The 27,528-nt window shown below is 40.0% G+C and overlaps 1 protein-coding gene across 2 annotated transcripts; it reads right to left on the bottom strand.

The window, feature by feature from the left end:
- Positions 1-3,619: 3,619 nt before the first annotated feature.
- On the bottom strand, positions 3,620-20,317 carry DIO2 (iodothyronine deiodinase 2). 2 transcript variants are annotated; one of them, XM_040558569.1, is made up of 2 exons: positions 19,487-20,316; positions 3,620-8,278 (listed from the first exon to the last, which is right to left on the bottom strand). In XM_040558569.1, the coding sequence occupies exons 1-2, from the start codon at positions 19,706-19,708 to the stop codon at positions 7,661-7,663; spliced, it is 840 nt and encodes a 279-aa protein (XP_040414503.1). In that variant the 5' UTR covers positions 19,709-20,316; the 3' UTR covers positions 3,620-7,660. The 2 variants fall into 2 exon arrangements, with proteins under 2 accessions (XP_040414503.1, XP_040414504.1); XM_040558570.1 differs by having other exon boundaries at positions 7,608-8,278; positions 19,487-20,317.
- Between the last annotated feature and the right edge of the window lie 7,211 nt (positions 20,318-27,528).

Below are 27,528 nucleotides of genomic sequence, written 5' to 3'. Positions count from 1 at the left end.
CCAATAATAAACAGGATAGTTGAACTTCTGATCAGCTCAGCACCAGTGTCATGCAGTAAGAATAAAGGGGTCACTGCAATCTGCACAACAGGAACTAGGTGTGATGCTGGACAGTTTGCCATGGTATTGTACAACAGAGAAGCATCATTATACTGAGGTATACAGGTGTTGGTGACAGGCAAGACAAATGTCCTGAGATAACAGTTATGATTTTTGCATCCAGCCCTGCTGTTTTCAAACTATTCTATGGTGGAGCTGTACTTCTGGCTTTTCAAGTACTTTTAGATGCTCTGGAAGCACTCGTGGCAAAGTGGCGCTGTTTTCCATCAGATGTGTTCAGTATTTAGGTGAATTGCTGTGGACAGTTTTAGTACTGTGAACTGTTAAGCCCCACACAGTGCCATTCAGTCAGCCTGTAAAGATCTGCAAGGCTCACTAGAGAGAACATCTGCAGCTGGTACAAATCTGCTGTTCCTTCCCTAGTGACAGCAGCTACAAGACTCTCTCTTCTCATGAAGCAAGTGCTTTACATTTACAAGCACAGTCCACCAATTTCTGGTTTGGAGGGACTGATCTAATTTCCTGAGAGTCTCTGAGCAAACCTCAGAAAGATTTGCCTCATAAGACATCTGGCCGGGTCTAGTGTATGGCACTCCCAGTGCTCAGACCTTCACCCTGTGCAAGGCTGGAATGTTGGCTTTACAAGTTTTTACTAACTGCTGACAGACATGGGGAGAGAGGAGCTCTGGTAGCCAGGGTTAGATTAAAATCTGTATGTTCACTCCCTTCCAGTCTGCAGGAAGCTAAATACATGTTTGTGCTGTTATTGCCTGCCCAGAAACCCAGTGTTTATCTCTTTAGGCTGGCATGTGGAAAACTATCTGTGAGAACAAACCTGTGTGCAGATAATCAGTGATACACTGAGGTTACCAAAGTTAACAGAACAAAATGCTGTGTCCTCCCATACCTAATCTGACCTTCTGACATCTAGCAGCCTTTCAAAAGTACTCATACATAAGTGAAGTCCTCTGCTAATCTGTAGCCTTGACTCCACAAAACCTAAGGCTGTGATGGGAAAATCATCACCAAGAGTATTACAGGGTAAGAAGAACAAGAGGCGGGAAGTCAGGTGCAGGAAGGATATAAGGAAAAAGGAACTGCGTTAGAGGACATCAAAGGCTGATTAGTTCCTAAAGAAGATAAAGCTTTGGAGAAAACTTCCCCTTCTATTACCTGCACACTTAAACAATTGCTAAATCACCAATTGCTGAGCTTTTTTTAAAGTTAAAGCAAAGACTATATATATGAAGATACAAGAAATACTGATTTAAAAAGACGGTGGTTTGTTTTTTCCTGCTTGCTAACTCTTCTTTAATTCTATATACTAGGCAACATCTTAGCGGGAACTAAAATGTTCAAAGTATTCATACGTTTGATATGTATGACCTAGAATGAATGTTCCCTCTCAAGTAACAGAGCGAGGCTTGCAAATTTTTAAGGCCATAATGAATTGAACAGGATGCTCAGTCAAGATGTTTCCAGAATGTCACACATTAGCTCTTCAAGGCACATTTAGGCCAGTGGATTCATTAACATGAACATTAGAAGCACACTGGAATAACGTGAGTCAATTAATCAGACTACTTTAGCTGAATTTGATTTGTCTGTGATCAAAGTCTTTAAACAATATTTAGGTCCTTTGTTTGAAGCTAATGTTTGGGACAGGTTCATTACGCCTCAGAAATTCCCTTCTTGAAAGAGAAAGTAAGATCTCAAGCAGTAATCAACCCCATTGAGATACTGCTCTATAATGCTCTATAAATACCCCCCCCCCTTTTTTTTTCCTTCTACCATGGGCACCATCCAAGCCAGAAAATATATATATATATATATATATATATATTCTTACAATCTGGGGGGAGTACAAATTTCTGTCAGAGTCTAATTTTTGGTAACAAGTTGTATATTAATGATCTTATTGTTCTAATTAAACTGTTATTTCATCACATCTCTCCTTACCTGTCTATATAGATGTCAAATAAGAAGCAAACCCTGAATGGTGTTTTTATACTTCCAGGTTATTGAGTTAATTCCTTATAGCAATAATTAATATAAAGGTCATAATCTGGCCAGATTAAAGGTATATTCACACAGATCAAATTTCTCCTTGAAGTACTTTTGATGGTCATTTTCACAACTTGAACTGGAGATTGAATCTAAAGTGTGTTATTTGTTTGGTTGTTCCAAAGGCATGTCCACCATACCATAACGAACATTTCTGCTTAGAACACTGACATGTAACTTCTTCGATGGCTTTCCTTTTGGTGATTTGGTTTTTCCTTTCTTACCTATATTCAGAAGTAGTTTTCAGATAATATGGTCCTTTAAAACTCACAGGAACACAGGATGACAAAGAGGAAAAAAATTCTAAATACAACTAAATCACAAAGTGAGCTTGTTTCAGAAGTTGCTTTTGAATTTTTCTTACCTGTAACAGCTATTCAGCTGTGCTTTTAATTTTAATATATTTAAATAATGTGTACAGTTAATTTTTTTTGTATGTTAATTGAAATGGGAGCTGCATGTATAATGGTTGCATTCACAAGCAATTTGTCCAGGTTTTGTGTGCTATGTATGATGTAGTATGTTTTCTTTAAGCATGTACTTTTTTTGGAAACAGTTATTCTGTGCAGACTCAACTGTTGTCCTATTAGCTCAGTTTCTCTCCCTTTTCTTACTTAAAAGTTGAGCAGCAGTCAGATACTAAATAAGGAAAACATAAGTCTTAACATTTATAAAGGGGTTTGCTTGTATTGCTTATGATCAAATCAGGGTGGCATAGGCTATGCCATTAAGTTTTCCTGGTCTATTGTCAAGATTCCATTGCACATTAATAACCAATGTTAGAATAAAAAGGCACAGAAGAGATATATTTTACTTTATATTTTATTATAATAGAAGGAAAAAAAACATCTAAAAAGCACATTTCATGGAGCACCATATTGTAACAAAATTTTGCTGGCTGTCCTACAAAGTGTATTTTGACATTTAAACAATGACACACACGTAATCAGTACACACAGGCATCTACACCCCAGCAAACTTATTAACAGCTCCAAAGAGAACCCCTTTCCAAATACAGAAACACTAAGGTGCACAGAGGAATGCCAGTGTGAGGGCATCTGAACACCAACTGAGTTAATTACTCTTTTGTTAGTGCTCTTCATAAACACACAAGCATTCATGTCTCACCCCATCCCTCTTTGAAGCCTCCAAACCGGGCCCCTAGCTCACCGAATATGTATCCAGCACTGACATGGTGTAGAGTTGAACAAAACTGGCCAATATTCCCTACCTGATACCTCTTATTGCTTTGGTTATAGTACTGAATGAAAGTCTTAAAAACCTTTAAACCTACACTCCACACCACAGAAATGCCACTTTCACACATACAGAAACATAACCTCCACCCCCATGCATACCTGAATGAATCACTGATACATTTTTGAGAAGCTCTGTGAGTTTTCCCACCAAGATCACCTTCATAAAAATGACTGCATTTTCAAAGTGTTCAGACAGTTGTTCAACAATATATTTTGGAATATCTTTTCTTCTTTTGAAAGGATAGGGCATGTTTTCCTGCTGCCTTAAATTTATGTCATTGTCTACATAAGCAACAGCAAAATGCTATCGTTTTCATCCGTACAAAATGTTTTACATTCATTTTATACAGTGCTAAATAATGATGCTAAGCACAGAACAATGTAGAATGATAGCCCAGAATAGCTATTTACCTTGCTCAGAATGAGAAAGTACTGGAAGCTTCCCATACTAATGCTGAGGCACAGTACTGGAGTCTCTATTATGTACACAAGCCTTCCAGAACACTTTCAGGCACCTGTTTTGTGAGCTCTTGCTCGATACGTATGTCACACTGAAGCACCTCAAGTAATATGGTTTAGTGCCCTCGAACAGTGAGAGTAAGAGACAAAAGCAAATCTAGCCTCATAGTAGATTAGACCAACTGTGAAACACAATGCTAGCAAGATAGCAAAATTTCTACCTGGACCCAAAACAACCCACAGTTATATGATGATTTCAGGTATCTGACATACTTCCACTTCTTACATTAACTACAGACAATGTATGAAGTTTAATTTAAAACCTTGCCTCTAAAAAGTTTTAATTTTGTCAACAAAAAATTGAAGAGCTTGTATGTATGTCATCCACTTACAGAAGATGTTTTTTGCTTTAAGCCTATTTCTTTTTCAGAACATTTCCCCTGGTTTCCGACTGCAAATTTTCTGGGGAAATTTAAAGATTTACAAAACTTACTTCTGTCTTGATAGTCAGTCAGGCTGAACCATCTTTAAGTTTTGGGCAGGGTATGGCATTCATTCTGCCAAGAAAGAAATTAAGTTATTGTGTATTTTTTCTTGTGGAAAATCCTTGTGGATTTCCCATTTAGAGCCGCCAGTTTTATAATTCCTTTATATTGTGTGATGAACAGGCATCTATGAATAACAAGGTACTGCACTAAGACAAAATAATGGAAATCCAAATGGAGGGAGAAAATAGACTTGAAAAATAACTGTGACTTTAGATATACAAAGGGGTATTAACTAAATGAATTACTAACTCAGACTCCCTCCTCTGAGCTAAAGGTATGTTTCAACAGCTGTGCTAAACATTTTGCTAGCATTTGGGAAATCCCAGATGAAACAGTTGAGACTTAATCTGTATGATGGAGAAAGAGAAAGAAGGCATAGTAGTTTAAGCTTTACAATGGATATGGAGTTGCTATGGATTTATGAAATTTCAAATGACTAAGAATAGAATATAATAAGGAAAAGACGCTGTACTGGGTACACCAATGCATATTTTCAGTTGGACTAATGTCCGCAGCTTTACTCACCTGAGTAAAAGGAGAGTGTAGAAAACAGAAGAGATTCAGAGATAGGCACAGAATATGGACCTGTATAAGAATGTGAATTATTGTTTTGGCTTAAGAAACAATAACAGCTATGTAAATTTCTATGTAGAATATATCAGCACTGATATACAGAAGAAAAACTGGGATCATTCCTGCTTGTACTGCTTTAGCGTACATGAGCAAGAGATGAAAATGCCATCTGAGCAGCCAATTCAAATCTGAAAAAAAATGTTTTTCTGTCTTTCTTTGGTTTTAAACATTTTTTTAATTATTATTTTAGAATTCACCACCTCAAGAAATATTTAGGTCTCACAGTTCTGGATCAGCATCTCATAGGGATGAAACATCAGTGATCACATTAAACAAGACAGAAATAGCAAGGGCTGAAACAAATGAAAATCCAGAAGAAATTATTGCACCTTCCCCTGAAGCATCCAATACAGTCAGAGGCAGGATACTGGATTAAATAAACTACATAATTTGGCTATGTTACCGGTTTTACAATATTAGGTTTAAAATGTTCGGTTATATATCCCAGTTAGTCATGAAAAAGTATAGGAAACTTTCATACTGAGCAATGAGTTACAGTAACATTAATGAATGGAAGGACAGAATGGTGATTATTATTGGCCTCAGACACCACTTATGTGTGTATGCATATGTATGCACATGTGTATGTATATAATATTCATATATACGTATACATACATAAGCACACACACACATTTTCTGAGAAACAGGGGTCAACAGAAGGCCTGAAGGCCATTCTTTACATCCCTCTTCTGGCAGACTTTACCAGAGATAAGTGCACTTGTGTATGCTTAACAGTGTGCAGAGGAGAATATGAGAAGAAAGGGAAGTATGAACCTTAATATGATAGAAATCACTCATGTTACTGCCATTATTTTAGATCTGTGCTTGAAAATACATTTCCAAATATCTTGTATATTGGCTAACTTGACCAACAGCCAAGAAAAAAAAAATTAAGTGGACATCTTGAAAATTAAAATATTTATGTATGCATTTTCTGTTCTTTCCTGTGTTAGTACTCATATGTCATTTTCTTGATAACTGGCAGGATGAGAAAGTAAAAGAGCTAATTTGATTTTTGCCACTTACCCCGTTTATCTGTTTCATGTTTCTGCCAAAGTTGAGAAAAAAACTTGGATAGTCCATCTCCTCTTATGGGTTTTCACTTCTCAGCTCTATCAGGTTAGCTCATTGTAAACATGCCCTTTCATCAGGCTTGATTAAATCATTTTTGTTTTAAAAATATCTAAATTTAATGTCTACTCTGAATTGACAGCATCTCTTTAAAGATAATTTAAATTATTCCTCAAACCCATTCTTATGAAAATTCTGTCATCTTTTACACTTATTCATGTTGATTCACACTATTTGTCCTCCCTGTTTCTCTGAGAAGGCTGTTGAGAACAGGAGTGAAACACAGACTATCATCTCATCCGATAGCAGAAGTGCAACTTGGAAATTCTGAGGCTACAAATCACTTAACTTTCAGCTAAACCAATCTAGCTGAATCTATAAACTATTTGCAGGTAATCTAAGACAGCAAAAATCAGCATGACTACATTTGACAAAGTAAATAACAGGATAGGTTTCCATTTCAATGAGGTAAAGTATGTTGTGTATATGTTTCCCCATCGCCAAAATGCATCTGTATGGTCGTTAACTCAAATAAAAAATAAAAACAAAAGAGAAATAAGTTACTTTTTAAAAGCTAAAAATGAAATTACCTTTAAAAATGAAATTACCTTTAAGCCTATTGCTAGACAGAAAGAGATCGGGGGGGGGGGGGGGGGGGGGGGGGGGGGGGGGGGGGAAGAGGGAGGAAAACCAGAGAATATTGATAAACGCATGCTGCTGTAAGAACCGAGAGATGGCATCAGGTGAGTTTTGTCTCATGATACCACTTCTAGATGGCTCTCGCTGTGTTGTTACAAATAGTCCAAGTTTTTTAGTTTTTGAAGTGGATCGTAATGGGTCTATTTGATCACCTTTCTCTTTTTGGTACGACTTCAAAGATTTTAACATTTTTCTCAGCAGGCACAGGCCTACCTACTGGATGCAAACATGTAGATGGAATTACATAGTTAATATGTTGTGCAGAGGTGTCCATAGAGAGTACAAATACCAGCATACAATGTTTCATCTTGATCTGAGCAGCTGTCTGCATGCATGATGCATTGCATGGTGGTTCCTGTAGTCTCTGAACAAGAAAATCTCTATCAGGAGAGGAGGCTTGCCACATTGCACTGCATTTCTATGCAAAGTAATTGCAAGCCCCTGGCTCCTCCAAAGTTGCTTGCATTGGCCACAGGAGGGTAAAGAAGCGCTTCTGATGAAATGCACGGTATTTCCTTTCCGCAGATTGTCTTCCAGGCAGCAGAGCTTCCAGCTCACCCCAGGGCCGACACTTCATGAGATGGGTTCCTCTGGGAGACAGCTCTTATCACACCACTCTTCCTGCTCAACTGCAGCACCTTTTCGCAGGAGCCTCTTCACCTTTTCTGTCCCATAAGGAGCGCAGGAGTGGTATTTTTTTTCATACAATAATGTTTCTGTGGAGTTAGTTCTTTATTTTTTTTCAGTTTTCTTTTCCTAGATAATGTTCATTTGACCTTTTTATCAAATGTGTTCTCCTGCAATCATCTGAAAGGCCTTATTCAAACCAGCATGTTTTCTTCTTTTTTTCCCTTTTACATCACCTTAAAGGGACACACCTGTTGACATATTTTCTATCGGAAATGGATTTCATCTTTTGCTGAAATTTTGTTCCAGCCAAAGCCGAACCTCCTGCAGATTGTAGAAAAAGGGGCCTTTGCCTCCTAGATAGGCGATTTTTTGTCTCTGCACAATGCATACTCGCTCAAATGAAACCCCATAGGCCACATTGGCATTGTTGTCCATGCAGTCAGCCACCACCTGGCACTGAGGTGGCAAGGAGAAGCGCTCTAGGAGTTGGTGAGCAGCTGCGCATCGATCTTCCTGGTTTCTGTGTTTCTTAACTTCAAACGAAGAGGGAGAGATTCCAGGGGCAGCCCAGCCATCTGACGGGTGAGCCTCATCAATGTAGACCAACAGAAAGTCAGCCACACCAGAGAACTCTTCCACCAGCTTGCTGAAGGCCGACAGCTGGCTTGTGAATGGTGGTCAGGTAGCTGAACCAAAGTTGACCACCAGTGGCCGCTCAGAGTTGGCAAAATCCAGAAGGTGGCATTTGGTTCCACACTTGCCACCAACACTCTTCCAGCTGCTACTGCTGCCATCGCTGCCCTTGGCTATGTGGATTACACTGGAGTTTGGGGCTTCTCCTCCCAATTTGACCTGACAGCAGAACAAATGAAAATATAGCAAGTTAGTGCGACTTGCTTGTCCAGTATCTTTTATGATTACTGTATTCAAATCAATAGTTACATGTTCAAATACAAACTGCCCACGTGGACACTAGCATAGCGATTCTAGATAGAGCAAATCGTCAATAACAGTAGCCTCAAAACGTTCATCCTGTCCATCCCCACTCACAGAGCAGGGAAATACAGCCTTCCTGACAGGTATACTACTGCATTAGGGTTACAAAAGTGGTTCCAAAACCTGTCTTATCCTGTCCACCACACACGTAGCCCTATCAGCCTTATGTATTTGCAGACTCTAAGTTGCTTTCAGGCAGACTACTTTCCATTTCTTCTCATTTTTTTTCTGTGACAGTTACTTCCTGTGTCTCATAAGGTATACCTGTTTACGCATTCGAGATGTTTGCTTTTCCCAAAGCATCATAACTACTTTGGTAAAACTATAGTCTAGGACTAGGAGTTGACTAGGAGTTAGCTAGTGAGCAGTTATAATGCCTAAGTCCTTTTTTCAGCCTTTCTAGTTGCTCCCCCTCATGGATTTGTGTACTTCACCAGTCCAACCTGAATCTGCCACTTTGCACTTGGCCCCATTGAGCAGCATCTCACATTTCCAAGCCATTTTTCCAATTCTTCAAAATCATTCTGCATTGTATTCCTGACCTTCACAACACATGCAGTGCCTCTCAATTTTGAGAGGTTTGCAGATTCCATGTGTATATTCTCTTCCATCCTAGAGTCCAGTGATGAAAATACTCAAGTACCAAACACAAGAGAGATCTCTGCAGACACCCACTCAGTACATCATTCTGTGGACCATTGATGACTGTGCTCCTCAAAGCGTTTTCTAACCACTTTGCTGTACTTTGATTAGAGTGACACATTTCCTTCTATTGGAATACTTCTCTATAAAACTGAGACAAAAGCAGCAAGAAAAGGAGAAACTTTATATGATAGCTGAAGTATGATGAAATAAAAGTTAACTGTTCTCAGATCTAACCCCCAGATCTAACTCAGATCCAACAGGCAATTATGGAAAAGTCATTTTGCTTGACTGTTTCAATTTCCCTTCCTACAGAAAGAAGGCAGAATATATACATCTAACAGAGGGGACTGCCAGAATAAGGTGGAGCCTGCAGAGGGCTCCAAGATCCTTAGCTGATAACTGCTATAGAACCACAAAATATTACTACATAAGACAATTAGGTTTAATGGGCTCTGCCACAGCAAATCCTATGTATCTGCCTTTAACATCAAGCTCTAGTACAACTATGCAATTATCCTTTTATATTTCTCAAACTCTTTCTCTCTCTCTCTGTTTCCTGTCTATTTGATTATGTTCAGAAGTGTTGCTTTGATGGACACATACAGGGCCAAATTCTGAATTCCTTCATATTTCATCCATTTCTTTCTCAAGCTACACTCCAAATGAAGTCAATAGAAGTGAACAATGAATTAGAACTGTGTAAAAAGTGAATAAATTACTGATTTTGGGGTGAATTTTTAATCTACATTTCATGCTAGGGTATTCTGATTAGTCAGATACAGTGAGAAGATATATTAACAGCTGTATAGTTAACTGATGCGATTGCTGCTGTACACATTTCCAGAGACAAGTATATTGTAAATGTTGGATCTTCCATTTCCCCCCCAGAAACCTGACTACCCTGAACAAATCTACAGTTATCATCACTCAGCATTATTTCATCAGAATACCCATAGAAACGGAGTCTAACTAAAGTAGATTTTGTAAGACCCTCTCCTTAAAGATGCCAGATTTCAGAGTTGCATGAGAAGGTCTCACAGCGTGTTGGCACAGGATATAAACATCATTTCAGCTATTTTCTGTGGGACACATTGAGACAAAATGTGGTGCCCTTCACTCAGAGAACAGCAAGAGAGAGAACCACAGAAAGAAAGACCAAGAGAGACCCATGAATCTCTCCAGGCTGAGCACGCAGTGATGGCACCACTGAAAGCAACACAGCTGTAATGACAGGCAAGGGGAGCAAGTGCTGCCCCAGGAAAGCACAGCCTTCCATGGCCCCTGTAAACCTGCATCTGCAGCATATGCTATCTGCTAGAGCCCTGGTAACAGTTTAAAATAAAAAATGAAAGAGAGAAAGGGAGAAAGGGAGAGAGAAAGAGAAGTGAGGGAGGGAGGAAGGAAGGAAGCGAGGGAGGAAAGAAAAGCCTCGTGCTCATTTACTTTTGGAAGGAAGCAAGGTTTGAAATAGCCGAGGTTGGGACCTGCTGGGAGTGTGGTCTTTCCATTGAACTCAAGGAAGGAAAAATGCTGTATCCTTGTTACTGAGAAGAAATTATGTCTCTGGAGAGAGGCAGGCTCAGAGGCTCAGGATATAACGTTTGTCCATGTTACAAGAGATTCACCTTGTAGCATTTAAGAGGTGCTGCTGCAGGCCACCTACTCCTTTACAGGTAGTAGGTACTCTTCTGCAGAGCTTGCAGAGCTGTTGAACATTTCATTTTTGTCTGCCATTCTATGCAGTAAGATAGGCAAAGCAGAAGTAAGGTAAAGGTCCAGATATGAGCAAAAAACACAGAGGTCATGATCATCTGTAGGTGATACAATCATCCTGAGGGCTGCATTCAATCCAAAGCTAGCTAGACAACTCCGCAGATTTAAACTGGTAATTTCAAAAAAAAAAAAAGGCACATCCCAAAAAACACAACACCTGCACATCTGCACAAACACTAGATCCACCCCCCTTACCTAGAAAGCTTAATTGTTCTTGCACTACCAAACGATTGCTTTTTCAGAGCTGAGTTGCCCAAAATATGTCTTTTGGGCAAAGCCTGACATGTAAGTATCTGTGCTGCACCCACTCACTGGATGAATAATGGACCTCACTATTTTTGAGCATGTTCTCAACCAGTCAAGGAAAAGAAGTAATCGCATGTGATTTATCTCATAAATCACAATTAAGCAACACACTTTGAATTCCTGATATTTGCTGGCACTATTCAGAGAAAAAAAAATAAAGGTAAAAAGGACAGAACTAAAAAAATAAGAGCAATGAACAGGAGTTGCTCAGGTGACAAGAAACGTCTGAGCAGCTGTTCCCCTGACATTTCTGGCTTTAGTTAACAACAGTATTATGCCTGAAAATACTCTAACCAACAATAAAATCTTTAATTGAGAAACCACAGTCTGCTCCTTGAACATCTTTATGCAGAAAGAGGCTAAATATCGTAAGCTCCTCATTACCAACTCTTTGCTCGGATCTACCAAATGTTTCTTTTCCTAGGCAAGTTTGCAAACCCTGAAAGAACAGACTAACTAACAAAAGCACTCCCATTGAACACCAGCATGAGAATGCCTCTCAAGTACTATTTTAACATTGATACCAATGGTGGCAATGCATTTCACTATTCTCCGATGACGCAGGTTTGTATTCTCTCGTACTTCTTATTGACTAAGAAACGGATGGATTTAAGAAATAAAGTACAACTACGCCCAATGTCACCTTATAGCAGTTTCTCTTTATTTCCCACAGCCACAAAGTAAGTCTCATGGCCGCAGGTTACCTATCACGTTAACTTTTGTTTCTAGGAGTGCTTGTGTTGTGTATTTTTTTTTTCCCCCCCTTAATGAGACATCCTTGCCAAGAGGGCATTCACAAGGCATTTTCTGCTCTTGCAGAGGAGTAATTAGGTCGGTGCCTTGTTCCATGCCAGTGTCAGGCACTCCAAAAAGCCGCCCTGCCCAGTCGTTAATGCTTAAACATAAGCAGCGGCATCTCCACTAATTGGTCTTGATGAAGCGCTGACGTTCCCAAAGGGACTCTTTATTTCACCAGGCTCGGGAACCGATTGACACAGGATGAACAATATCATCCTTGCTGATCATCTGCATTGTGGGCCTTGGCTGTCTTCTTTGTTGTTATTTATTGAAAGAAAAAATAGCTCTTGGAAAAGAAAATCAACACAAACAAAAAAACCATGCATTCAGCCAAACCACTTTTGAAATCTTACACAAAGGCAGGCAAAATATATATTCTGAGAAACAAACCAGCAGAATTTCCCTCACACGCAATCCAGCATTTCTATAATCACGTACTTGTGTGTGTGTGGAGATTCAGGCGTTCGGCTGCCAGCCTTCTGGGCAGCAGGCTGAGGTGGAAACCAGACAAGGTAGGCCAACCACGCGTGCGAGCCAGCCCAGCCATCAGAAAGAGCAAGAGCCAGCCTGGCAATAAAGCACTGACTTGCATCGTTTGAGTGAATTCTGTGTCAGCTTGACAGCCTTGGTACTGCATCTCCTCCTCTGAGTCTGCACATAGAGCAAAAAGGGAGCAGGGCTGCTGATGTTTTAGCGTGCAGACTGCAAAACGAAGGAGACTTAGGAGTGGGAAAGAAAGCCCTATTCATAACTACAGGCTAGAAATAGCGCATACTGCTAACTTTGTACATGCTACATGAGGACAAGGAAAAGCCCCATGGACAAAACATCGCCTCCTCATTTACCTTTTCTTTTTTGTTGCTTTGCTTTTATCAGCTTTAGCATAACCCTCCTGGGATCCTGTGCACTGGAATATGGCTTTCATTCCCTGCATGAGAGATTTTCAAACAGTTTGGCAGACCCATCAGGCTGTGTCAACCCCCTAAAGAAAATAGGTGTTGCCAGACAATTAGCAGTCTGTGATATTAGCTATTTAAATGCAGACATGCTGTGATCGGGACTGGAGTCCAGCAGTTGGTTATGAACTGAGTCCCTGGAGCCTTTTGCTCCTTTACAAATTCCGTGCTTTTCTTTGATTTGATTCCATTCAGCTAAACATAGCCTCCAAACAGCCTGATATTTCTCAGTGCTTCATCCAAATCATAATCAGACTCTGGCTGCAGAAGTGTACATATTATTATTTTTGTTTTCTGTTTTTATAAATCCCAGAGTTGTGCAGTGGATAAAAATTACAGGAGGCTCTTCTTAGGAGTAGTGTACAGGAATGGGAACTCTTCATTTATCATGGGGAGGTGGCAGTTTGCTTTAAGAAACTCAAGTACCCGAATTGGAGGGCAGAGATTGGAATTTGCTAGAGTTCTTCCAGAGTCTTTATTTAGGATCAGGTGTGTGAAGCTGAGGAGGGGAAGTGGGAGACAAATTAAAAGGTCACAGTCCAGATAAAAATAACTAGTCATATGCTGCCCTCTTTATTTAAAAACTGACAGTCCCACAAATGACCATGCAAGGCAGAGGGAAAACATAAAGGAGCCTTTTGCCTTGCACTCTTATAAAGAAAAAGGACAATTTTACTTCCTCTAATCTACAGGGAGCCTGTAGAAACATTTCTTATAACTCATGATCCCCTAAAGATGGGAGCATGGCCTATGACACTGTGGCTTTTGGGACACCCTGACCTGTGGGACACTGGCTGCCACCATGAACCCTACCTACAGATGCCAGAGGCCTTCACCAGTCTCTATTAATCACCAGCTCCTGGGTAATGGACACTTGAGGCACACTTGAAAGTAGTCTGAAGGATTATTTATTCTTTTTCCTCAGCTTTAGTACTGTGCAAATTCAGTGCCTTTTTTTTTTTTTTTTTTTTTTTTGAGAGGCAGGGCTGGGGTGCAAGGACTGGGTGCAATCCTTTTCCTGGATGGTGCACATTAGCTAATTTTCATGTGGCTATTACAGCCAAAGGTGGGTTTCACAAGGGTTTCATAAAAAGGCAAGCAGTCCTTTCCACCAGTTCAAGAGGACTTTTTTCCTACATAAGGGTGAAAACAGAAGACTGCACAGAGATAGTGCAGAAGAAATGTAAATCCTCAAAATGAAATGGGGAGGTTGAGACCCCATCAAGAACTGGAGTCACCATATTATTTTTCCTACCCTTTGTCTGCCTTGAATGTTTAAACTGTAAGCTCCTTGGGAAAAACTGTCTGCTGCTCTTGTTTAGTACATTGCCTAGCACAATGGGTTCCTGATCTAGGTTGGTCCCCAGACAGTGCTACAACAAACATGATTATATATTAATAAAAATGACAATGTTTTAATAATAATGCCAATGACAAGCCCAAATCCTGTTGAATTTACGTTCCAAACACTGCAGGAAAGGTTTTAATTGTGGTTTTGTTTTGGGCTTTTTTTCATTTCTTTCATGATTGTTTTTATTTGAAAATGTCAATGAAAACAATTCTGCTAACTCTGAACTTTGTAAAACCAATGAAAGCTTTTAATACCACACAATGTCTAGCTCTAAACCCTGAAACTATGTAGCATTCTCTCTGATCTTTAAAGGATGTCACCAAAAAGCAGAGAGATACTGGACAGACAAAAAGCAGGTAAAGCATCATGCTTTTCTATTAGCTTCATATACTGCTTTGTGACAATGTTGCATAGCACACACTTAACATCTCAAAAGCTGACAGTTTTCCTTCTTTGCGTGCTGATTTTTACTTTTAAGTATAAATGTGTCCATTAGGCAGGCAGAAGTAGCCAAAGGCAAAATGAGTGTGCATCCCTGCAGTGTCAGGAAGATCTCGCTGGGCATTACTGAACCAGTCTACTTGCTGCTGAGCCCAGAAGTGGGCCCAGGCTCTGAAGCTGGGACCCTGTGCCAGACCTTCCCTCTCTGCTGGGCTTGTCATGCCAAAGCTTGCTGCTGTCCCATTACAAAGACAGCCAAAAGCTGTACAACTACATGCACACACCCATTACTATGCCCCTGTGGAAATACCAGCATTCTTCTGAGGATTGTAACGCACATCTACACACACACGTGTATATCCACGTGTACTTTGTATGCCCACAGGTGGACTGCTCAGCATTTGGCTGCATCAGAAAGATGACATTGAAAAAAATACCTGGCATAGATCTTTCCCAAAGAAACACACTAGGTTGGAGAAGAGGGAGGATTTCCTCTAGGGTAGTCTTAGAGATCTGTGTAGGGGGCCACGAGCAGAAACTGTGCTGCCAAAACACAAAGTTCATATCTGGCACTGAAAACGCTCCCAGCACAAGGCCTTACCACTGGGTGCTGCTATGGAAAAATGTTTTTGTACCCATTTTAAAAGCATCTTAGGATAACAGTTTCTCACCTTTGAAATCCTAGAAATTGGTCCCTGTAGTAGAGGTGAAGCATGGAGCTTACGGGTGGGGGGATCTTTTCAAATGAAATACAATACTTCTTCATAACCTCTCTAGCTTTTTCACTTTCTCTCTGGATTTCTGTCAGATACATGACATGTTCAACATCTATGTTGTGATGCTTCACTGCATTCATATAGAGGGCCTATATGCCTATATAGAGCATGCAGAAGGCATACTAATATCCTCCCCAAAATCTCTTTTGTTTATAATCTCTTATTGGTGGTGTCTATGCATTCAATCTACACATATATGTGTTTATACAAATACAGAGAAATGAGAGTGGACTGACTCTTTAAAGAGCAAGTTATGTATGCCTATGTGTGTGTATTTTTGCATTTATACACATACATTTATGTACATATATATAGACAGATACACACATGTGTATGTAACTGTATACATACAAAAACATATGAATGTGTAAATACCTACACACATATACATACATGATTTGCTCTTCAGGAGTCAATCCACTTGTTTCTGTAGACAAACAGAGCACAGCAGTAAATTAGAAAAATAACATCTAAATAAAACAGTTGCACTCTTCCAATTATATAAAGTTACTGTAGCTTGTCTACTAGCTATATTTATGTCTCTTGTGACAATTAATCTGGTCCTAAAGACTCCCTTGTTGAAGATATGCTTGCCTCTTGGGAAAGAGTACGAGGAAGATGTTCCTTAAATTACAAATATGGTGCAGTGTAGACAATACCAACACTGAGTGTGACAGATACTGAACTCAAAGCTAAGGAAGTAAAAAGAAACATATTAATCTCTGATAAAATTTACATAAGAAAATAAACAAGATACCAGTCATTTTGATTCCAGTACAACAATAAAATGTGGAGAAAACAAATATAAAATGTGTCAATAAAAGAGAATACAGAAAATACTGTACATACAATACATCAGACTGTGCATTGCTTATCCACTGAGGATATTAAAATCTTCAACTGTTGCTAGGTAATCTTGCATGTGAAATTAGTGCCTTAACAAAAAAGCCATGTGCAGCAATACTTAATAACAACAAAAAGCAGAACAAAAGGAAGTTGAAATCTGGGTAAGATATTAAAAAAAATCTAGAAGGGAAAGTGCATCAGAATAACTTATTTCAAATATACTCTACTTTAGCTATTCCCAGATCATCTCTTGTACACACTAGTCTTGAAATAAAATTCCCTTAATTCTGGAACAGTCTGTGTGCTGTCAAGGCAGAGCTCCTTTCTTAGGATAAATTCACATTTAATCTAGAACTTAGTATTTACCCATTGAGTTTTTCTGGAATGGCTTCCAGTAAATTTTCCTGTGAATATAAATAGTACCTGAAGTACTTTTATGTAAAATGCTGTGAAATGTACTAAAAAGAGTTCTGTGTAAGTGACAAACATTGTACAACCAAGAATAGTTACTGCTCTGGATCCAGTCTTCTGCTAACTGGCAAAGCTTCTGCTAAACTTTGGTCTACCTCAACCATCTTCAATATTGCTATTCTATCTGAAAAAATGGTGATTATCTCATAAATGCTCCTAAATGGAATGAGCTTAAGCACCTGCCTAAGTACTTTGCTAACACCTGACTTTATTTAGAAAACTGGAGTAATAAGCAATCACGGTTATGATATAGACTGCATTTTGTATTGCTATTCAGTATCCTGATTCCATACAGTATTTTCATTTCCTACCTTCACTAATTGGCTAAGATTAAGATATGACAACTGGATGGTCCCGTATAGGAAAAGATATTTTTGAGGAAAAAGATATTTTGTAGGACAACATTTAATACATTTCACTCTTTTCTCATGCTCTTTAAACTTTTATGCTATAACACAGGGTATATTTGATTTTTTTTTCAATTCTACCTGTAGTTTTCCAGCTGAACACTTTTTTCTCTCTTCCCTAAAGAATCAGCAGAAGACTCTCCTCTACTGTTAATGCGATGACTCTCCTTCTGCTAATATTACTCCTCAGTTTGTCATCTCTATAGTTTGATCTCTACATTTATATACCTCTCTGACAATCAAGGTTTTCCAATAATCTTCTAGCCTTATGGTCCATAATTCTATAAAGGAAAAAGAAGCCAACTAATTGTTGGTCAATTACTTTTGTCTTGAGGCCATCAGAAATGGATTATTTCCCCTTTTTGTAACAAGGTGAGAAAATCTGGTTATGTTTTTATGAATTTTTCTGCTGAGTCCATTGAGGCCCAGAATTTATTCTAAGGACTGTAGAGCTTAATTGACTTGAATAACCTAGGTCATTTACTGGTGATAAGGAAGACACCTAAGTTCAAGTTATGTGTTTCACTGCAAACACCAAAAATAACACAGAAACAGCCTACCTGTATCTTCTGCAGCTGATATCGACAGTACTGAGGGAAATGTAAAGTTTGACTTTAGAAAGTATAGAATGGCATGCACCTTCTTTATTTTAAATCATTTCATATTATCCAAGTAAAATAAGACTGAAGAAAATCCATGGATATGTGGCTCTCTATAGCTCTATACCTTCTCTAGAACCTGGGCTGTATACAGGTTAAAATTTTGGGAAGCGGAAATTTGGCTGTTTCAGAGCTGTGCTACCAACTTCCACTGGAGTCTTGACCAAGTCATGCATTAACTGTCCTGTCTTGCCTGGTCTGTAAAACTGGAACAATAACGTTCACTGGCCCATTTAATGAGGCCACTGAAAAATTTACTTAATGCCTGTGAAGAGACCAAAACCAGAAACTAAAAGGGTTAGGAGCATAGTGAGTTTCAGTATTCATCATTACTTCATTTGGGTAGCCAGCTGGCTGATTCCTAGGGTGGCAATAAGAGGTTGACCCATTTGGCAAAGACTACTGTTATTTATATTTGTCTTATACTGAAAATTAATGTCTCCGTGGCTTTGGTTTCAGGCTAAGCAGTTTGTATTCCACATCACAAAGCCAGCAATCACCACCACCAGCTCTTCACATCTCTAGGTAAGAGCAAATTACAAAAGCCATTGAGGGGAGGTGAAAGGGATCTGGGGGGTAAGGTGACACAAAAAGAAATATTTCAGAAGACACAGAGCTATCATTTGGATAGGATCCCTATGACTTCATGACATCACATGAGGCATGTTAAATTAGATGGTCTAAATAAGACAACACATTAACAGACTAAGCACTGTTTTGGAAGCCACAGGGCTCTGAATCCAGCTCTTCTACTTACTAAGTGGGTGGCCTGTGCAAGAAATTTCATCTTTTTGGGTCCACCTTTTCAATCTATAAAAGGGAACTATAACTACCTCCTGAGACCTGGGCAGCACCACTGGGTAATGTTTGTACATAACTTAAAAGGAAAAAAAAAAAGTACATGTTGCATAACTGCTATTAGCCTTATTAACTTAAATCACCAGGCAGCTGTCCCTCAGCTAGTCAAGTTCATTTTAATCTCTGACATGTCCCTCTGTCACTGCTTTCATGAGGAAAAAAGGCTCACTGTTTCACTCCATGCAGTTTTACTACTAGATGGATGCTTCCTCCAACCTAAAAATTAACATATGAGTAAGAGAAATGCCAGTGCAATGACAAAGGTCCATTTTATCCTTTACGCTAATTAAAACAATTCTATCTGTGTCGCATAGATAACATCTGTGTATCTAGAGCTCTGTCTCAAGATGCAGGCTGCATAATCTCTGAGGATCTCAGGTGGCAAACAAACGACAACTTTAAGAGCATTGAGAGCATCGTGTAATTATTCTTACACGAAGAGCCTGAAGTACTTTATGAACGTGGTTATTCCTACCGGTGGGGAAACTGAGGCACGGCTGTAAAGTGGCTCGGCCGTGGCTACAACACGGAGTGCGAGTAGTACAGCAGAGAGCCAGCACCTCTCCAGTCTCCCCAACCCTTAGCCCCCCTCTCCCACCCAGCTGAGCTTGGAAGAGGAGACACCGTGCTGCGCACACACTCATCCTCTTCCCTTCCTTCCCTTCCCTTCCCTTCCTTCCCCTCCGCGGCGGCGCCACGGCCGGCCCCCAGCGCTCGCCCACCCGCCGGGGCCGTTCCGGGGCCGGGGCCGGGGCCGTGCCGGTGCCCGGCACCCACCTGCTTGTAGGCGTCCAGGAGGAAGCTGTTCCAGACGCAGCGCAGCCCCTCCGAGGTGAGCATCCTCCGCCACTCGCCGCGCGCAGCCTTGGAGCGGCTCAGGAACAGCACCATGTGCTTCAGGAGGATCACAGAGTCATAGAGTGCAAGGAAGAGGCAATTGGAGAAAAAGACCGGCAAGATCTGAAGCGTGATCAGCAAATCCACACTTAGCAGACCCATCTTCCTTGCTGCTTCTCTTCTGCCGGATGACTTCAGCTCCCTTTTTTGCCCTATGCCCTCATTTAGAAAAGTGAAGTAAAAAGCATTTTAAAAGCCTCGTTGCCCCCTCTGTCTCTCTCTTTAAAACGAGCAGAGATGGTTAAATATGAGCAGGCTGGTTAAAAGCGTAACTGCATGATACTCATTCAACTCGGAGCTGCTTGTTTCTCAGAAACTAAGAAGTTAACAGAAATTTTTCCCTTAACCAGAAGACCTTCTGATTTTGTAGAAGAGAGAGGCAGCTGTGTTTCCAGTTCCCTGCAGTTACAAAATTTAAGCTGAGATTGTTAATTGTTAACTTTCCTGCACTATCCCATTGTTTCTCAGCTATTTAAGCACTGAGCAGACCTCTCATTTCTGTGTCAGGAAAGCTAGCTACCAGGTGCAACAATACATTTTTTTAAAAAGGTTTATGTACATAAACTTTCTGTTCCTTCCTCCCTCCCTCCCTCCCTCCTTCTCTCTTTCCCCCCCTCCCTCTCTGTTCCTGCCTTCCTCCTCTCTCCCTCTCTCTTGCTATCTGCCTATGGTGCAAAGTGCTTTCCCCTCTGGAGTCCCAGCTTGCTTCCCTGAAGCCTTTTATACATTCCCTGGCTAATTGCTGCAATAGAGAAATGAAACCCTAATCTTAGTAAAGATCTTGACGTCAATGTAAAAGAGGGCTTTACTTTGGCCAGGACTGCAGTGAATAGAAAAGTGAAATTCTCAAAACTTTTTTTTTTTTTTTTTTTTTTTAAGAGAGAGGAGAAAAAAGAGCGACAGACAGCAAGGGTGGAACTTTGCTTTGCTTTGAAAAGGAAGAAGAAAAAAAAACAATACGCTTCTGACTGCTCTTAAGAAATGCTTTCAAATTTTGGAAAAGGTATTTTCATATGACGTGGAAGGTGACACAGCAACGCAGACTTCTGTTGTGGATGTTTTTTTTCTCATGGCTGTTTTTTTTTCTTTGCCCTTTTGTCTTTTCCGGGAAGGTGTGTGAGGTGATACATCCCAAGAAAGGGCATATTTATGTACATTTTCCTCCCACCTCCTTTAGGTACAACATGTATAGTGTTTAAATATCTTTTGTTGTCTTCTAGGTACTTAAAGAAACGTAAGTAAACACCCAGCATTGACTTCATATATTGATGTGTAAGAGAAGAAGATAGGAAAGAGAGAGAAAGGAGTTTTTGAAGGACTTGGGGTTTTTAAGCTGAATTACTCCTCTTAAAAATAACATTACATCTTTAGATGCTGTTAATCAGCTGGACTTCAAGGACTGTAGTATTCCCCTATAATAACAATTTACATCCACTTGTCAAATAAGAATAAGTAATTTTTGTTTAAAAGTTTATCCAAAAAAAAAGTTTGCCCTGGCAGATCCACATGTGCTTTAACAACCATAAGCTTTCCTTGCAGCCCCATGCTGAAGGTTTTTGTTCATTTACTTATCTGTTTCAACTTTTCCCCCCCAATTTTAGTCCTCTTCCCAGACGATTTTTTTTTTTAGAGAAGACTTCTTTTAAAAAAAAAAAAAAAGGTTTTAGTTTGCTTAGGTAAATATTTAATTTATTTCATGTTGCAGACATCCATAATTTTGTTTTTGAGTGAATGTCTTCCCTAGGTGCTTATGTGGGCTCTCCCCACCAGGTACATTTCATTCCCACAGGTGCCAGCATGATGTCTAACCTCTGTCATCTCACATCCCTGATGAGTAGTTCAAGTTTCCTTCATTAACATGTCTTAGTCTTTGTCAGTCATCACCATCCTTCCAATGCTAGCAACTGCAAAAGTTAAACACCATCGATCTGCTCTATTCTTGGGTCTTTTACTTTCATACGTTGTAATATCACTTGGGCTGCCACTACGTAAGGATGCATACCTCTAGAAAGGCACCCCATGTCTTGTCTTGGGTTCACCAAAGAAAAGTTTGTTTAGGAGGCACAGTACCAGGCATTTGCAAAAGATATCACCCAGACAGGATAACTTCCAGCAAGTGTTTACTCAGAGAAATAACTTTAAAAGGTTATGCACATTAAACCACTGACCTTTTGCATTACTAGCATAAACAAAAAAAGGAATTGAGTTTCTTTCTCAAACTATAACAACTTTTAAGTCAAAATGTTGGTGATGACTATGTTCTGTTGCCATAGATAGGACTGCAACCTCACAGATTTGGCTTTATTACTAAAACTTGCAAAAACATGTTATAAGCAGTCATTTTTATATCCCCAAACACATGGATGAGTCAGTGTGCTCTTGTCATGTGAGTACAACACAGGAACAAGGGTCCCCTGAGCTGCTAAACTAGCTTACTGTCTGACCTCAGGCAAGCATACGTAATCACTTGATTACAAGCACTCATAAACCTCGATTATTCTTCTGTAGATCCACCACTAAAACATACATGATCCTGTCTGTGAAGGTCTCCTTTCTTTATTTTGGGAAGGTTTGTTAAAAGGCAGGCTTGGGGATTGTTGATGATGATGCCAGATGAATCATCAGCCATTGTTTCTGAGAACAGTTTGCAAACAGCACTGAGGACAGTCCAGCTCAGGCTCTTCCTGTTCCCTAGAGGTAAAGTCAGGCAAGAACCTATGCTGGGAACACAATGTATTCTGGGTTCCTGTGAAACAACTGCCCCTACCCGCAGAGTGCTTCATGGGTGAAGAGGTTGTTTGTAAGACAGCTGGAGACCAGACAGCTATGGAGCTTTGAAGTGCATCGGAAGCTGAGCAGGAAGCTCGTGGAGCACTAGTGTGAGGTGCTATTTCATATTTATTCTGTCAACCTTCCTTGCCTGTAAGGCAGATTTTTGACTAAATAAAGATGCAAAAAGACACTTTTTTGCCACTGCTGTCTTCAGAAGCAGTCCGTCCCTGCCAGACACAAGCACTGCTTCTCAGCTTGATGGAGTACGGCAGCCTTCAACAGAGTATGAAACCTTAATCCCTGCTTTTTATAATTGTTATCGCTCCTCTCCTTCTAAGCTGAAACAACTCATCACTGTGCTTATTTCTCTCAGACACCAAAAACACAAGGTAAACCACTTTGCATCTTTTTTGAAAGACAAGTACAAGAGGTTATCTGCAGCACACGCTCAATGGTGAAGTCAACAGTCTCTTGCTATTTCCCTGCAGACCTTCTCAAAGGAAGGAAGAAATGCTAGATCTTTCAGATCTAGAAGCATTGAGAGAGCTTTTGCTCTCTTGAAGGAAAACTGGATGCATTTGATATGTGAGGAAGAATTAGGCAGCGATAAAGATAATGCATGGAAGAACTGAGATAGGTTTCATTTAAAGCTTCTTTCAGTTACCTGCTCTGCCATACCTTCCTATATTATTTGGGCACAGCCCTACAATGTACCTCAGTTCTCCATCAGCAAAAGAAAATACAAGTCCTCCCGTAATCTAAGGAGCAGTCAGGTTCAGTAATGGGAAATTAAACATATCATCCATAATTTGTCAAGGTGGAATGAGTAAAGCCAACAACATCAAAGCATTCACTGTTACTAGACCTTGTATGTGGCTAAAGTCAACAGTATCGGTATAGATGTTCATATTCTGTGATGTTTATAGAAATCAGTGCCATCAAAACCATATCCATGCATAGCTTCATGTTTCTTCCCAGTTTCAACCACAGTAGCGTGAAGATTAGGACACAGGCTGCTAGTAAGTTTGTTTACTGCGACTCTCTTGATAACTGTGCCTGGACACAGGAAATCTGAGGTGGAGTTACTCCTGCTCAGGCCACTTTCTCTAATCTCATTTTATACAAGAACTACATGAACTTTCTGCATCTCAGATGGTGTATTTAACAGTTTTCACTTGGTTGTGTAGGTCTTCATGTGTTTATGGCTGAACTACCTGTTTAAGATTCCACACAACTCAGTCCTGCCATATCTAGGTACTTAAATGCAAGACCCTAAACCCCAGAACAAGCAGACTGTACTGATATTTTAATTACTCATTCTTTTTTTCTTGGCCTAAACAAGACCATTTTGAATGCAGTTACTCTTTGCAGCACAGCTGGAAAAGGGTACATGGTGACAGGCAAGCAAAAGGCTGCTGCTCCAGTCCTGCTCCCAGGAGGTTCATGGGAGAAATCATCCCAAAGGATTCCACATAACCTGTGTGCCTGCCTTGCTGCTTCCCACTGCTTTCACTGCCAAAATCAAAGAATGAAGCTTTTTGTTTGAGGGCTAGTTAGTGTGTCCATGAGCTTATCGCTGGAGAATTGTGCAGCTGCAGAGTGATATGGCTTGAGATGGGGAGGAGATAGTTTAGCTTAGCCATATCTTTGCCTCCCTGGCCCTGGGCAAAATTTATTACAGCCAAACAAGAATTTGTCCCTCTTATAAAACTGCATTTTCTCCTTTGCCAAAAGAGAAAAATCTCCCATGTCTCAGCAACAATTCCCTCACTTAAAATGCCTTGGGGTGTTGATTGACTGAATATCTATTTCTATTTTTTTTATTAGGATCAGCAAAGTATTTTCTTAAAGAAATAACGTCTCCAATTAAAAATAAAATTTTACAAGCAAGCCACAGCGATACCTGGACGGATTACCCATGGTGTGGAATCACCAGGCCCTGCCTTTCTCCATCACTCCCGGCTGCAGCACTAGGTCCGAATGGAACAACGTTCATCCCGCTGGCACCCAGCCTCATTCTGCCTGCTTAAAGCTGCATCTGTTCTCCACAGCAATCCATTTACCAGCCTTCAAAAGGTGAGTGCACTAAACATATCTCTACTGCCTAATTTATTTATCTTTTTTTATCAGCCTTGGTTTTGTTTTATTTGGGTTATTCTGCCACTGCCATTTTGCTGCATAACTGCGGGTTTAAAAAAGGTGCTGATATAACAGCCCAGAAGACCAAATGCCTCTAGCTTATCTGAAGTGGGACTCAGTACAGGTAGTTAGAATGCTAACTACCCACACAGAGCAGCTCACCGTGACAATTTGGAGGGGAGCCCTCGGAGCAGGAAAAGGAAGCCAGTCTCACTGCCTGCTCAGTCCACAAGGCAGCACTGCAAATGGAAGTCATTCCATCCAAGAGATCCCAGACTAAGACAGTATTCAAGTGAATTAAGGACGAAAAAGGCTTTATAACTGGATACCTCTGGATAAGGAAAGAACAGAGTATCTTAAGAAATTGCAAGCTATACACAGTTTCTGGGTATAACTTTGGCTGTTTTACAGTCAAACCACTATGGTTCAAAAAGACAGAAGTGCACGAGAACTGGGACTGCTGATGCCTCTGCGAAACCTGTTCTGTAGACTTCAAAGCTGTCAGTCTGGCACCTTCTGAGAGCCTGCATTCACTGTATGACAGCAAAGTGAAATAATTGACTCGTGGGTGTGGGTGTGTAATAGTGACAACTTTGAGGCCTGAAAAATTCCCCGCATCCCTTGGCTAATGAACCCCAAATTTCTATGCAAAACAAAAATAATCTCCCTGTTTCAATAAACTACAGTGAACAAACCTGATGCTAAAACACACCTGGCTGAGTCAGACTTAATTTTGGAACAAAACAAAACACCCTACCCACCCTAAAAGATAAGGTAGTTCCTCTTAAGAAAAACAGGAAAGCTGATTTATGAATAGGAACAATCAGAAGACTTCGTCACAAGCGAAATCAATCAGCACAAACACTCTGATCATTGCACAAGAGGAAGAAAAAGGACTTCAAATGTATTGAACATGAGAACAGAACAACTTCATCTCCTTGAAGATTCTGTAAATCACCTCCCAAACTCCTGAGAGATGCTGGGACTAGGACTGGAAGTCTTTCACTCATGTGACTCTCCAGCTGAAGGATATGTATAGGAGGGTCTCATATGGCTCTCCATAAATTATGGTGATAACGTATTCCTAGCCATCTGAAGCACCATAGGCTACAATTTTAGTAACATCTCTGTAGGGCTTTCTAATCAGTTTTCTGACCGATTTAGGGTAAACTCAGAGTTCTAGAAAAGTCCTCCAGCCCCAGCATTCTCAGCTGAGAAGGGGCCATTTCCCTCTTTCTTGGCAAGCTATTGACACTTTTCTTCACTGTGTTCCTCTGGAGAGCTCCTCCTAATCCAGTGTGTTTCAGGAGAACTAAATCAGGTGTGTGCTCCTGTCATTCTTGTCCCACATTTGTATGTTAACTTCAGTTGCTGATGATAGCTATACACAGCTCAAGTTTTCCATCTCCCTCTTTCATATCCTGAGGCATTTTAAAGTTCCACCCTCCATAGATAATTTTCTGTGCAGGAGTGGAGGTAGAAATGTTGAAATACCATAATAAAGGTTCTTCTTATATTTCCAGTTCAGTCAGAAACAGAAATTGCCAAGAATCTTATTTTCTTGAACTTGAATCCCATTCTCCAACCTCTAACCATTTCTTCCCAAACCAAGAAAATTAGAAAGTTCAGGTCTTATTTGTATTGAGATCAGAGGACGCCAACCTATATCAAAAGATAACCAGCCAGTAGAATAAGGTGGTCACAGTACCTCCTTATGGAAGGTCTAACATAAAAATTGCTTTGCTTCAGGAGGGAATGGAATATTCCACATGCTGGACTGTCTGGAACACACAAAAAATCAAAAGCTTTACAATAGCAGCAGTTTGCCTTTCTGAGGAGACAGCTCCTTTTCAAGAGGAGCAACTTAGGTGCGTAAATTTAGAAACCGGATGCTCCAAGTATTAATCAAAATCCAGGAAGTGGTGGGTTCTGAAGTGGAAGTCATTAGAAATCTGTTATTTTATCTTCATCCTGTTCAGAATTTGATATTGAAGTGGTACTATCTCCATCTTTTTCTTCAGCATAACATACCAGTAGAAATAATTACCTAAACTTGCTGGCTTAAAAACATACAGACAGTGTGGTTTATTGTCAGTTTGACCTGGTCAATACTATAAATGTAAGCAATAAACTTTTGAGAATACCATTCCCATTCTGAGGTCAGTATCAGTTGCCCATCTCCTAGGCTTCTTAGTCTGTAAATCAGATCTTTAATCCTGTTACACATTTAATATCTCACAAACTACCACCCTAGCACCCTTACATACCCCTTTGTCCATTTCACACATACACACCAGTCTTACCAGGCAGGAATGTGGTGGAATGACTATCACAGTTGATAGCCATGAGCATTTTCACCAGGGCCTCATTTTCAGCTGTGTCTCAGCTAAATACAATTCAAACTTTTTTTTTTTGGTTGGTTGGTTTTGTGGGTTGTTTTTGTTTGCTTGTTTCTTTGAATAGGATTCAAATTTCCAGCCTAGCTTTGTGTTTGTTTTGTCTGATACCCCAGTATTGTTATTTTCCATTCCATTTATAAATCATGAGTTTTCAGATGAAATATTTGTCTTTGCATCCTTGAGACCAAATACCTAGACCTTCTCAGCTGAGGCAGTAAGGAGTTCATAGGTGCTTCACTTTCCTAATTAAGGACAAGGAACAACTTATATCAAAGACAGAAGTCCAAGGCTTCATTTTTCACTTGAACATTTTCAGCGTTCATGACAGAAACTACAGATCTTTGAATTAAACCATTTTACAGTGGTCCGAAGCTCCTTGTAAACTACTTTTATGTTTCCTTTCAGGCCATTTAAAGGCTGTTGTTTCTTTAATTAACTCATTCAGTTTCCCACATTTTTATTAAAAACTGTTAAACATACATGGGACATATTTGCACAATATTGTTCAAAGTCTGCCCTAGCCCCAGGACTCTAGCTTTTTCCTAAGTTGCTCAGAACATCTGGTCATGGTCTCTCCTCTGTACCCCCACCCAACCACCCTCATTTTCCTTC

This window comes from Cygnus olor, chromosome 5, assembly GCF_009769625.2.
Source record: "Cygnus olor isolate bCygOlo1 chromosome 5, bCygOlo1.pri.v2, whole genome shotgun sequence".
Lineage (NCBI taxonomy): Eukaryota > Metazoa > Chordata > Aves > Anseriformes > Anatidae > Cygnus > Cygnus olor.
This window is presented reverse-complemented; position numbering and strand designations above follow the sequence as displayed.